General features: G+C 40.4%; 1 protein-coding gene across 1 annotated transcript; it reads left to right on the top strand.

Annotated features, from left to right (window-relative positions):
- Positions 1 to 4,403: 4,403 nt before the first annotated feature.
- Positions 4,404 to 12,962, top strand: LOC306821242 (immunoglobulin superfamily DCC subclass member 4-like). Its single transcript, XM_079339550.1, has 9 exons — positions 4,404 to 4,543; positions 4,901 to 5,038; positions 6,878 to 7,060; positions 7,494 to 7,703; positions 8,195 to 8,293; positions 8,463 to 8,649; positions 10,005 to 10,132; positions 11,423 to 11,593; positions 11,742 to 12,962. Exons 1-9 carry the CDS (start codon positions 4,408 to 4,410, stop codon positions 11,993 to 11,995), a joined length of 1,506 nt encoding a protein of 501 aa, XP_079195676.1. The 5' UTR covers positions 4,404 to 4,407; the 3' UTR covers positions 11,996 to 12,962.
- Positions 12,963 to 13,064: the final 102 nt, after the last annotated feature.

The following is a 13,064-nucleotide window of genomic DNA, read 5'->3' as shown; positions in this document are numbered from 1 at the left end:
AAAACCAAAACATGGTAATTAAAATCAGCTCATAGATGGCGTTCATTGACTGTACAGTTATGTTTCAGTAAATAATAAATATGTCTGATAAGGTTTTTAAAAAAGTATCAAGGACAAAAACAAAGATAAATACTATAAATCTGTATAATTACTGATGTGTACATGTTTACAGTCTGTGTAAAGAGTGTGTTATACAGAGATTAACATGTCACCATGCAGCCTGATATTTATAATACTGTATAATGAGGGAGAATATGTCTGTAGATATCAGGATAAAACTAAAGTAAGCTCTGATCTAATATAACTTATAATACTGTATAATGAGGTAAAATATGTCTCTAGATATCAGGATAAAACTAAAGTAAGCTCTGATCTAATATAACTTCTGTCTGATTTAAGAGACTGACAGAAACATGAACACAAACAATCAGCGGTGGTGTAATATAATATTAACCAAGCATCACGCTGCTGTCAAATATTCAGCATGAGCTTACACACACATTACCAATCCAATAATCACAAGTTGATCATGTTGTACATTTAATGACGCTTATTAATAAATGGGGTTATAACTTCACACAACCTGACACAGACTACAAAACAGGCTGCTTGTGATGGTGGTTAGGAGGAGACAGACAGGCTCAATAACAGAAGTCATAAAGATCACGTTTCTCCCAAAATGATATATTAATGTTTTTTATTTTGCATCTATAATCATTAATGAAGATTTTATGTCTTTTAATAGGTATTTCCCTGTTTTCACCAACATATTATGCATTAAACTGAGGATTTCCTTTTTCTCATGTTCTCTCTCTCTCTTCCAGCTCGTCCTCGGAGGATTGGAGGACCTGACCACTGCTTCTCTTACCAGGGCGTTTGGTCTGATCTTACACTGGACGGCGGTCTGATGTGAAACAGTGGGCCGAGTGTCGCGCCTGAGCCACAGAGGACGCAGCTCGCACGTCCTGAGCAATGTTTGACAATTCATTCAAAAGATGAACGGAAGAAAAGAGAGGCTGTTTAATACAGAGGTTTTTCTTATAAGCCACATTTTGTTTTTGTTATTTTTAGATTAATCTGCTTTAACTTTAAAATACTGTTCACTCATTTGCCTCTTTCAAACCTGTATAACCCACAAAAACCTTAAATACTGCCTCCATCTAACTGAACAATCAAGTGAAAGAAAGTAGCTTAAAATACCACACTATGTTTTTAAGCACATTCTGTATTTGTTAAAGTTACAAGACTAGTGTTACATTTCATGTGATTGAATAAAATATAATAATGTAATTGCCTTCTCAGTCGTGTCTGTATCATACCACTCTACTGTCTTTATGTGCATGCTGTCTTTAACACTAACCTGAATTAAATGTTCAGCACTCGAGTGTTGAAGTACTTTTAAAGCTATTTGTTTCCCAGCTGGGAATTCTGTCATTGCCCTACACGAACATGAGACATTCAATGTTTTTACAGCTTAAAACAGGAGAGAAAAGGTTTAAATCAATAAATACTTTATTTGATTTATAACACATAGTGGGAATGATGGTTCGGTTATAAAAGTGAGGAGGCTACTGGTTTGAATCCCTGTCTGACAGGAGTCTCTCTGTGAGGAGTTTGCATGCTCTCTTCCCTCCACAGTCCAAAGGTGTTCACCGAGAGGAGAACAAAGTAAGGGAGACCATCAGGTGAGCTGGCAGGGGTATCTATCAGCCATCTTTCTTCTTCCTTGTGTCTAAAATGAGGATGATAAAAAAACAATGAGATAAACATGTTAGACAAGGAAAAGAACCAGAGAAAAGGTCCATACAAACAGAAACCTTAATGAAACAGATTCATTTACCAACTCCACAGTTATGCACAGAAACACATAGACTCTGTAAATGTACATAGAACTGAAGTAACTACTGACAGCAGATATAACTTAAGTACTATGTGCACCACTACTTTCTATCATATAACATATTTTCACCAGCATATGTTAGATCTGTACACAGCTTATGTTGCTAATTTAGCTAAAAATAGTTTTAGTTCGTTTTTTGCCAAAAATAAAAGGTTTAATAACCCACAGAGTTAAAGAAGATAGATAGACAGATAGACAGATAGAAAGATAGATAGATAGATAGACAGACAGATAGACAGATAGATAGATAGATAGATGGATCCTGAGGGAAATTCAAGGCATCCAGTAGCAATAAACAAGACATACAGGACACGAAAAGACGTTTAAATTCAATAATTAATATAATAAGTGTGATTTTCTTAATTTCTGAATGAACTACGTTTAGATATTTGACTTGAAATATATGGTGGTTTTGTACTCACCTCTATGGTCGGTAGATGAATTTCTCTCCGTAAAGATTCTTAAATTCTTGGCGTAGCTGGGCTGCGTAAGCTATCAGAGCGGTACGCAAAGTGGGCGGGGCGTGTTGCCAGGGCTCCTCCCGCCGGACCCTACTGCGCAGACTGGTTGCAAAATTCCAAGATGACAGCGCCCATGAGGGCCGTAAAAAAGCTTCACGAACGTAGAACGGAAACAGCTACAGTCCACACCCACTGGTGCGTACGTGTATGAATGACTGAATTAAGCCTTTATTGCCACTGGGGGAACTTGTCTTGCACAGAGAGCATAAAACCCTTTACAAACAAACATTTAGAAGGCAGCACAAAAGAATTAAAGCACTAAAAACACGCTTAAAACATCACATGATTAAAGGGGTGTAATTATACGTGATAGTGAGTGAGAACAGACAGGATGCCTCCCTGCAGCACAGACTCTTCACTGCAATAGTTTGTAATTTCGTGGCGCACATTCGGGTGCATAGTGTAAGTGGCTTGATATTGTGTTTTGGTGAATTATTCCCACAACCTCAGAAAACAGCGTTGTCAACGTATTTTCCTATGATTACTTAAGTTTTGTCTTTAACCTGCAATATGCTCTTTAAATGCCAGCTTTATGGTGTGTGTTTGTGTCAGTGACCATTATCTATGTCATTATTTAGTGATAACAAAATGCCACGCAAAGGAAAGAGATCGCAAGCTGCGAAACAACGCTGGACAAAGTTTGTCCCTTCAGACCAACGGTTCCAGGACCCACAACCACACTGCAACACTGTTGCAAATGAGGTTTGTGAAATGGAGGTAAGTAGTCCACCTGTGGCTGAATCTCCATGCATGGCTCAGCAGGAACTACAGAGTGATGTTCAACTGTTAAGTAGCACGATGCAGCTCATAGACCTTTTGGAAGAGAAAGTTACACAGGTATCACCCTCCGTGATATCTGTCCAGGCATCTCACTCTCAAGACGATGACAGATATCACCCTACTTTAAGGAATAAACAGTGTTCATGCATGGCTCTGACATTCCTAACACACCATCAAGAGGGTCATGACTTGAAAGAGGCTGATCTGGATAACATACTAGATGAGGGACACATTCTCTATGGTCAAACCATTCAACGTCTTCAAGATGAAAACAGGTTTTACGACTACTATTTGAACATTCAAGAAACACCTCACACCGTGCAAACTGCTAAACACCAGTATAAGGTGCAGAAAACCTGCGAGTATTCTGGATACATTAGAGACAATGGATATCCTGGCACAGAAAGTTGGTGTCAAAATCTTCGTACAAGACTTCAGTGTCTGTCCTCAGATGTTACCCATGCACTGCTCACCATCACGCCATATACTATTGCATTGTTTAGAGACCAGTCTGGTAGATATGGACTCTTTGACTCCCATAGCAGAAATGCTGATGGCTTACCAGTGCCAGATGGGAAGGCAGTGATGATGACATTCACACAGTTGGATGATCTGATAAAGAAAATCGAAGAACTCAATGCTCAGCTCCATCCTTTTCAGTCTATTAACAGGATGCTGTTTGACTTCACACCACTTAAATTTGTACAGAAAGAGGCTGTTTCACTACAAATGCCAACTCAGATACCACTTGACACAGATGTTGGAATCCCAACCAATGTTGTCATGGATGACAAACAGCAACATGTGGCTTCTCTGGAGCCACTCACTGCACCATCCACAGTAGTGATGTCAAAGGCTACACAGGTTGTTAAATCTAAGAAAGTCAGTGAACACAAGCGTAGAAAGATAATGAGGAAACTAAGAAAAGATACAGAGGGGGGGAAAAAACCATCTCAGAGAGAGCGATACAGAAGCGATGAAACTTTCAGGCTGAACAAAAAAATAACCATGAAGAAATACCTCACCAACAAATATGCATCAGATGACATTTTCAGAGAAAAACAGAAGCAGGCAATAACCAAGAGGTACGCGACTGATGAGGATTTCAGAAAGAAACAGAAGCAAGCAACAACCAAGAGGTGCGTGTGTTGATTTTAAATATGTTTCTGCCTTTTAGGCTCTAATAATGTGGAGTACCAGTTTGCAATGAACAACGACACCACAGAGTATCATGTCAAAGAGCTTCTCCCACACACTGCCTACACATTCTTTGTGGTGGCTTACTCTCCCAAAGGAGCCAGTGGCCCATCCCTACCTGTCACTGTGGAGATGCTGGAGGACGGTTAGTATTCAAAATCACACAGGTAAAAAAATAAAAAGACCGTACAACTAAATAGCCTTGGATTGGTCATTGACTTAATTAGCAAACTTTATTGGTCTGCCAACCTTGTAACTTCTAATGAATTTTTAGGAGCTCATTAATTTTAAAAGAAAAGAAAAAAACACTGCAATTTTTTGAGAAAACACTGACTTTGTGCACACTTTTTCTCAGCATAGATGAGTTTTCTTTGTTTAACTGCTGTTTATAAACTCATGCTGTTTATAAACTGTGTCAGCTGGTTTCCTGTGCAGCTCTAAAAGACAGGCTTTGTACGTGAATCATGTAACAGTTCAGCGTGTCTTTTATTTCCTCATGCAGTGCCGAATGCACCTCCTCAGCTGTCTATAGCCAGCACCTCCCCCACAGACATCAGACTCATGTGGCACCCATTGTCCTCGCAGCATAGTCGAGGAGCTGTCACTCGCTACCGCATTGAGTACAGCGCTCTGGATCAGGGTGAGTAACCTTAACTGGTCAAAAGCTGGCCTTACCTGCCAGTAAAAACACCTTTTTAGTAAGACAGAGTATATTCAATTTGCCTATTTTGGTTTCAAATAAGTTGATAAAATAAAAAGGACATTACTTATAGAGAAATACCAGCTGTAATGTTTCTGTTCTGTTTGTAGAAATTGTCAATCATCGCATAAAAGTTTAGAGGCAGAGGCTTATATACACGCGTATGCTACTTAAGATTATTTGATCAACTTTTAGAGAAGAATAATATCTTCTGAATATTTACCTTTCCAGAAAAGAGAACAAGTTCAGTCTTCACCAAAACTGTGCTATGTTCTCTGCTTTCTAAAAGACAGCAAAATACCTGAATGAACGCAGGACCAACACAGTCATGAACACTGGAATAATTATCTGTGTAATATTCAGTATCACCTGTTGAATCATCAATTCAAAAGAGAATAAACCTAAATTTAATAATGTCATCGTCTTAAAAAAATATTCCAAACTACCAAATAAGAGTCAAACTGCATTCTTAGAAACATAAAAAATCCAAAGTATGCACATTGAAATATAACAGCAAATGTAGACACTCTATTTTGATTCTTACTGTGTCTTTAAATCATATACTGAAGCAAACTGTACAATTGCTGACAAGTCAAAGTCCTTTATTCGATTTGAAGAAATAATAAAAATGCTAATTAGTTCCACGGAAATAAATTAAAACGTGAAAAAGAAGGATGTGTCATCAGAAAGAACCCTATAGGGACCATCTGATTTCAAGTGTCTTGTTTATTCTTTGTTATGTATGTGTGTGATATCACCCTCACTATAGCAGATAAGCTCTCGGTCTTTGGTAATAGGTTGGAAGGTGTACAGGAGTCAGGTTGGGGTTGGAAGGTCTCCAAAAATATGTTTGTCTACAAGTGGCAAAGGTTACAGACAAATGTTTTAGTAGCAAGAAAACCTTAGCATTTGAGAAGGGCCTCATATCAACGATAAAACAAGAAAGGGGAAGTGTAACGGTTCCAGCTTGCTTTGTGTATCATGTTCAGGCAGAGGCGCTAGTTATCAACATGTAAGGTAGACAACCGCTTGGGGCCCCAGGCCAACAGGAGGCCCTGTAATGGCCGACATACTTCACAGCAATGAGGCCAACATGTTGAGGCTCAAAATGTGCAAATTCAGCAATGACAGTCGGAAACCGCACTCGCTTTCCTTGCTCTGTTAAGTGTCACATGCTATATTGAACGAGGAATTATCTGAATGGGAGTGAAAACCGAGGCAAAAAGAGGAATAGGCATCTCGACTCTTGCAGACATGATGGTGACGTACGCTGGTTTGAGGGGCCCCCAATGGATTTTTGTTTGGTGTCCTAATGGAGTCTAGAACCGCCACTGGGTTCAGTCCAACTTGCAATCAATTTAAACCTAAACTCTGTGAATGCTTGAGGAGACAGTGAGACCATCATTCCCTTAACCTGACAATGAAACATAAATGTGTCTTTCAACCTTGTTCCAGAGCATCCAAGAATCCCACAAAAGACTGGTTAAAGAAGAAGACATTTAGGGTTATTAAGCCGCCTAGTCAATAGCCACATTGGAATTTCCTCAAATGTTGTTTATTTTAATTTGCTTGACCTACATACCCAAAATATCTCTTCTGAATAAATGTTTGGAGGAATTGTGAAAAGGTCTTTCTGCAAAATGAGACAAATTATCAGCTCCTGAGTCAATAGTAGGCATTCATGTATTTCCCAGTAGAATATTTTCACTGTGTCACTCAACATTTCTTATGGAGTGTAGTGTATACATTTGTGAGGCTTTGTATTATGTGTTCCCACAGTGGACTCTGTGTTCTCAGTTGAAGTGGGGGGTAATGCGACTCAGTTCACACTCAGAGAGCTTCAGCCCAACCAGGCCTACAAACTGAGGATCGCAGCTGGAACAGTTGTTGGCTTCGGGGTTCCCTCTGAGTGGGCCCAGCACCAAACATTAGCCCTTTACAACCACAGCAACCACAGCTTGGGTAAGGACCACAACACAGCTGGCTCTAGTTTAGTTTATTATTGTTGTCAGTTTGTTTGGTTTTTTTTCCCCCCTAGGGTTGTCATTTGTCTTGTAGCACCATCTTTGAATTACTTGTAACCTCAACAGGTTTAGTCGGTACAGGGAATTTAAGATACCGTTACTAACCCTTTTTTCTAACCTTCACAGAAGACATTTTATTTGCTTCTAAACTGTTGCTCTGTTTCTCACAATCATTACAGTAAAGCCATCTTACTAATGTTTCAGATGTTTCAAATTCATGGCCCCCCCCTTTTTTTTTTTACTACTGACTTTGTAGTCTGCACGTTGAACTGCTGTGCTGTCCCTACCGCTGATATGTAACTACGCTTGTACTCTATATGATGTTATCATGGCGAATTCTGTTATGTTTCCCCTTTTTAAATCCCTTTCAGTGATCTTTGCCCCTACTGAGCTGAAAGTCAGAGCCAGAGTGAACACACTCAATGTGACATGGCACCCTCCCAATCACACATTAGTGTCTGGGTATAAGCTGTCATGTCGAGAGATGGAGGCTGAAGATGCAACCAATGGAGAAAGAATGAAACAGACCCACACCATCAGGCTCCGGAAGAAAGCCCGGTATCATCTCCTCACTGGGCTGGGTACGTTTGTTGAAACGGGCCTGTTTGCTTAGCAGATTCCAGGGTGTTGAGTCCAGAACTTTTAATTACTCCAACTGTCTGACAAATAATATTTTATACACCACTTCGCTTAAAAAAGTCGCGCTTGGCGGACAGCCATTTCAAGGCTGACCAAGGGAACTTGTGTTCAATCAGAGACCTTGCAAGAGCAAATTTGACATGCATTTCTTGGAAAAATCAAAAAAAGCAGAAAATTATCAGACCCCTCTCTTAAAAAGTGATCATAAAACCTAAGAAATACATTAAAAGGGGCCACAAATGTAAGTATTTCCATGAAGGTGGTAGTGCAGTTGCCATATGTAATCTCCAGATACACGGTAAACATCAAGACTTTTCAAATTTCCCCAGTTTACTTGCAACATGTGCTACATACACAGTACGTATAACTTAATCATAAAACAGTTAGCGTTTTTATATCTGCTTTGTCTTTCTGTCTCTTGGTGGTGTGTCAGTCCCTGACCGGCAGTATGAGGTGAAGGTTTGGGCTTTCAACAAACAAATAGAAGGAGCAGCTGCTGTGTGGAAGGGAAGGACAGACAAGGCCCCAGGACGTAAGACTCATCTCCTTCATGTGTGCATCTATTCATAAAAAAACTGAATGAATAAGTGACATTTACCAGGACCCTCATCACTGTCTTGACCTATAAACAATGACAAATTGTATTTACATTGGCTAAGATCCATGTCTTATATGTCTGCGTGTGTGTGTTTGTGTTAAAGCAACAGTGCTGCCCATGCGCCCCCCTCCGCTGCCCCCAAGCAGCATCAGAGCCACGGCCAACAGCTCCACTTCCATCTGGCTGTGCTGGGAGAAGCCACGGTTCAGCAATGTACGCATCATCAACTACACAGTGCGCTGCAGCCCTGCAGGGACCACCAACGCCTCGCTGGTCTCCTATCACACCAGGTCAGATACAAGGAAAGGAAGCTAAGTCGTGTCTGCGATGTTGTACATTACATTTTTCATCAGTCACTGTTTGTATAGTATTTTATTGTATGAATGTGAAATAATGAAATCATGCCGGTTAATTTATGGAAAGAGGACCGTGCAGAGTAAGGTAAAAATTCAATGCCTTAGCATTTTTTGTATCTTATTTCTTCTCTTAGAAAGTCATTTTATTTTTCAAGTAGGCTAATAGAATTTCTCAACTTCATTAACAACTTCATCAAGAACCTTACCTGGCTTTCTTTTTGACTTTTTGACATTTACCTTGAGATTTCTAAAAAGAAAACTGTTGAATGAAACAAAAGGGAGCTTTTTATAAACCTTAAGTAGTCCCTTTGTGAAACATCTATTTAACATTAAGATTAGAGGAGCTCTGTTTTGAACCATCATTTAAACATTTTAGAAGAAATGTGTATTATTTCCACTGTAAAAAAGGAATGGTACGATGACTTTTAACTGGGAGAATAGTGTCTCTGTCATGTCCCTGCTGCTATTAGCACTATGTAGCTTTGGCATCGGGCCGCAGCTACAGTGTATATTTATACTGTATTTTGGCGAAAGTTTTGTGAAACAACAGTTTGTAAGGAAGTTAAATAGTATATAAGCCTACACATACCTTACAGATTGCAACGTAACATTAGGCTGTATTGTTTTCTTTGTCATTGTTTTCTCATGTTTTCTCAGCCAAGTTGCAGTACAGTATGTCTCAGGCTTGAATACAAATAAATGAATAAATAATCTGAAGTCAAAAAGTTTTCTCTTTCCTTGCTGGTCTTAATATTATTCCACTTTGTCAGTTGGCGTGGTTCTTCGGCTTTTCAAAACATCTTTGTCCTCTGTGCACGGTGCCCATAAGAGAGAGGCAACAGCACTGTTTGACTTAGAATAATGCAGATAAAGTCAGAAACCATTGGCATGTGTGCAACCACAAGCGCACTTATCTGAAATCCGTCTTATTGTTGCTTTTACCCAAAACACTCAAAATGAGTCCACTAACTAACAGTTCAAACATATTGTCTGCTTTATTTTAGTTATGTTCTTTACGCGTCCTGTTAGTATTTTCATGTAACATATACAAGAGTTATATTTTTATGTAGAGCATTAAGTCTTAAGGCAAAAGAGCTGCATAAATATTTACAAACATAACATTAAAGGATTGTCACCCTGGAGGCAGGTATTACGAGTTAATGATGTGAGAGAACATTTATTGTAGATAGTTAGGATTTGTTCAGTACATGTTTTTTTTTTGTTTCGAGCAGGTAATGAAGTGCAGAACACTCAACACACACACTAAAAACATTTTTTTTGTTTTGCAGCTCTGCTCAGGAGATACTGCTCGGGGCATTGAAGCCCTTCACCCGCTATGAGTTGGCAGTGCAGTCCAATGGGGTGGGCGTGGTGGGACCCTTCAGCGGCACAGTGGAAGAGTCTACTCTACCTGACCGTGAGTCTCTACTGCGCTCTTGTCACGATAGCCAGTCTCACTTAAGATCCAATTTACTAGATTATATATTTCATTTTCTCGGGTTGGATGTCTCTGGTGCGCTCCGGAGTGCGCTCGTCTCTTCACTCTACAGCCCCCTCCCCTGCTGCTGTGCTGTGGGACGCTTGAATGGGGGGTTCACCACTGCTTGTACCCCCAACTTCAGTACCTGTTGCCATGGCATTTACTGTATGTCCTGTATATCAGACACAGCGCTGACCAGCTTCTGGTCCGCAACAATGGCACGAGTGGCACACGCACTGAGCAACAGTGCCACAGAGGACTCGCACCTCCTGCGCAATGTATGACAATTCATTCAAAAGAGGGAGGGAAGAAAAGAGAGGCCGTGTTTAATACCAAGGTTTTCTTATAAGCCACGTTTTCCTTTTGTTATATTCAGATGTATTACTTGAAAATACTGGACGTTCATTTGCCTCTAACTAGTACCTATGTTGCGCTTGCAGTCGTCCTGCTTTCCATCCAAACTCTCCGTGACGTAAACCAGTACAACACGCAAAAGCCTATCTGAAATACTACCGCCTCCACAGGGTTTGCATCTGACGTTTTTCACGCAAATATTCTTAGGAAATGACCCGCAAAACGCCCACGAACTAAACGTGCAAACTTTTGCAGTGAACATGCAATTTAGTACACTTTAATTGAGATCTTAGTAAATCAGGCCCAAAGTTTCTTCTAGTTCTTGCGCAAAGTCCATCTTCCTGAATGTTTGTCTGATCAGTTTCAATTGGCTAATTCCAAGTTGTGGCTGCAGATGCTTTGATATTTACATGCAAGGTTGTGCTTGAGTGCATGCAGCTGAATATGTGCTCTCTCATGTGAATCATTTAGTTGGCTGGCTGTTTGCCAGCGGACATGGGAATAAGTGGTTGGCATCGATGGCTGATAACTGGCTGTAATGAAACACCCAGGTGTAGTAGCAGCTCCTGTGTTGGCCAGCAGCTCTGTCACACAGCCAAGTCAGGGTGCTGAGAGCAGAGTGGTCTGCTTTTAATGACATTATTACAACCAGTCACCCCTTCACACGCTCCACTTCCAGGTATTATCACTCAAGCCCTGGCCTATTCCACCCTGCTTGTCCTCTCTCTGCTGTACCCAGGTGGCCCAGACATGAGGGCGCAGATGGTTGTCACACAACATGTCAAATCCCCCACCAAGGCAATATACACGCTGCAGATGTGACGCCTCATTGCTGGGCTCTAATTACTGACCCTGTCGTCCGCTTTACTTCAGGGCCCTCAACACCTCCAGAGGAGCTTCAACTGAGTGCGCTGGACTCATCCTCTGTGCTGGTTAGCTGGCGCCCTCCACTGGAACCTAATGGTATCATTGTCAGCTATAAAATCCTTTACAGTGGCAATCTCAGCCAACCAGAGCACATGTGGGAAAACCTCTTTCAGGATGGTGAGTCTTAGTCAGCTATCATGGCTCTTCTTCACTAAAAACATCACTTCTAACTTTCTCCTTCTTTGTTGAAGAAGAACTTCATACTTTGACATTTCATTTTTAAAAGGCCATGACATTGTTTTCCTGTCTGGCATTTTTTTCTCAGGGAAAATCACCAGCATGGAGGTCCAGGGTTTGTCCAGTGATACACAGTACTTTTTCAAGTTGGGGGCATCTACTGAGGTTGGGCCAGGGCCTTATTCACCTGTAAAGGATGTTCACATCCCCCAACAGCAATATGGTGGGTATGGTGGTCATGAAATTAATCTTAAAAAAAAGAAGCAAATGTTTACTGAATGTAATTTCAAAAGTATTTGTATTAGAGCTGGGAATCTGTGGGTGTCTCACGGTTCCTTTTGATTACTGTGGTAATGGTTTGATTCAGAATCAATTTTCAATTCAAAATGATTCTGGATTAATTGAATCATGGATTCAAAGAGAGCAGGGAGTGACTGATTAGAAAAAAAAAACTTATTTAAAAAAAGAACGTTTTTAGAGTTATTTAGAAGAAAAAACTGGATTATTATTATCAGTTATGTGTATATGTATATACAGTAGTAGTGGTTAGAATTCACAATGAAATGTATGTCCTTTTGCTTCAAGATTTTGCTATTAGAAGCAGACACACATTGGACAACATGTACACATACACCCATCTACACTTACTACACACATACTCACACACAAAGTATTTCCTTGCAAAGTGGGTAATTTCCCTGCCAGCAGGGAAAATGTAGCTCAGCAGGACCCTATAATTTCACTTATCCTATTCTGGTGCATTTAGAGAATAATATTAAGTTTGGATATCAAAGAGCGGCTTCATCAGTGACCCCCAGGGGAGGGCTTAAAACTCCTCTGTACCCAGCAGAATAGCTGTAAAAAGCACTTTCTTCACTCGTACAGCACTTTGTGGTTAAGCATGCCATCTTATTTTGCACTTTTTAATTCCATTAGTCAGCATGCTAAAATCACCTGTAATTATTGAATGCCCCTTCTGTCTTGAGTCATAAATTCAACGCAATTAACTCCCCTGTCAACTGTTACACGACATGGGCCTGTCATTCCTCAAAGTTCTACAACAGGTCCCTGTTGTGCAGGAGGGCGCAATACGGCAGAAGCCTGGTGCCTGCAGTCATTTCAGCCCTCAATAAAAATCCACCTCAGTCCCAATTCCCGATCCCCCCATAACCATATGTACTGTATGTCCTGTTGTCCCACATGTATGTTCCTGTGTTCACCCTCTGTCGGCGCGCAGCCTTTAAAACTGTACTATGTTGGTGAAAAAGAATTTCCCCTCTGGGACAACAAAAATAAAAGTCTAAAAGTCTAAAGTGTATACATCGAAGTTAAAGATTAGAAGCATCTTGTGTTTTTCTCAACTTTGTGAATGTACTGTCTACCATAGATTTAGGTAGCCTACCGCGAAACC

Source organism: Symphodus melops (genome assembly GCF_947650265.1).
Source record: "Symphodus melops genome assembly, chromosome: 3".
Taxonomy (NCBI): Eukaryota; Metazoa; Chordata; class Actinopteri; order Labriformes; family Labridae; genus Symphodus; species Symphodus melops.
This window is presented reverse-complemented; position numbering and strand designations above follow the sequence as displayed.

What these genes read in the sequence shown, in the direction of transcription:
- LOC306821242 (XM_079339550.1), top strand. Translation starts at nt 4,408, where the DNA reads ATGAACAACGACACCACAGAGTATCATGTCAAAGAGCTTCTCCCACAC. An exon ending in GTACAGCGCTCTGGATCAGG is followed by an intron (nt 5,039 to 6,877) that starts GTGAGTAACCTT and finishes GTGTTCCCACAG; the next exon opens with TGGACTCTGTGTTCTCAGTT. An exon ending in TCATCTCCTCACTGGGCTGG is followed by an intron (nt 7,704 to 8,194) that starts GTACGTTTGTTG and finishes GTGGTGTGTCAG; the next exon opens with TCCCTGACCGGCAGTATGAG.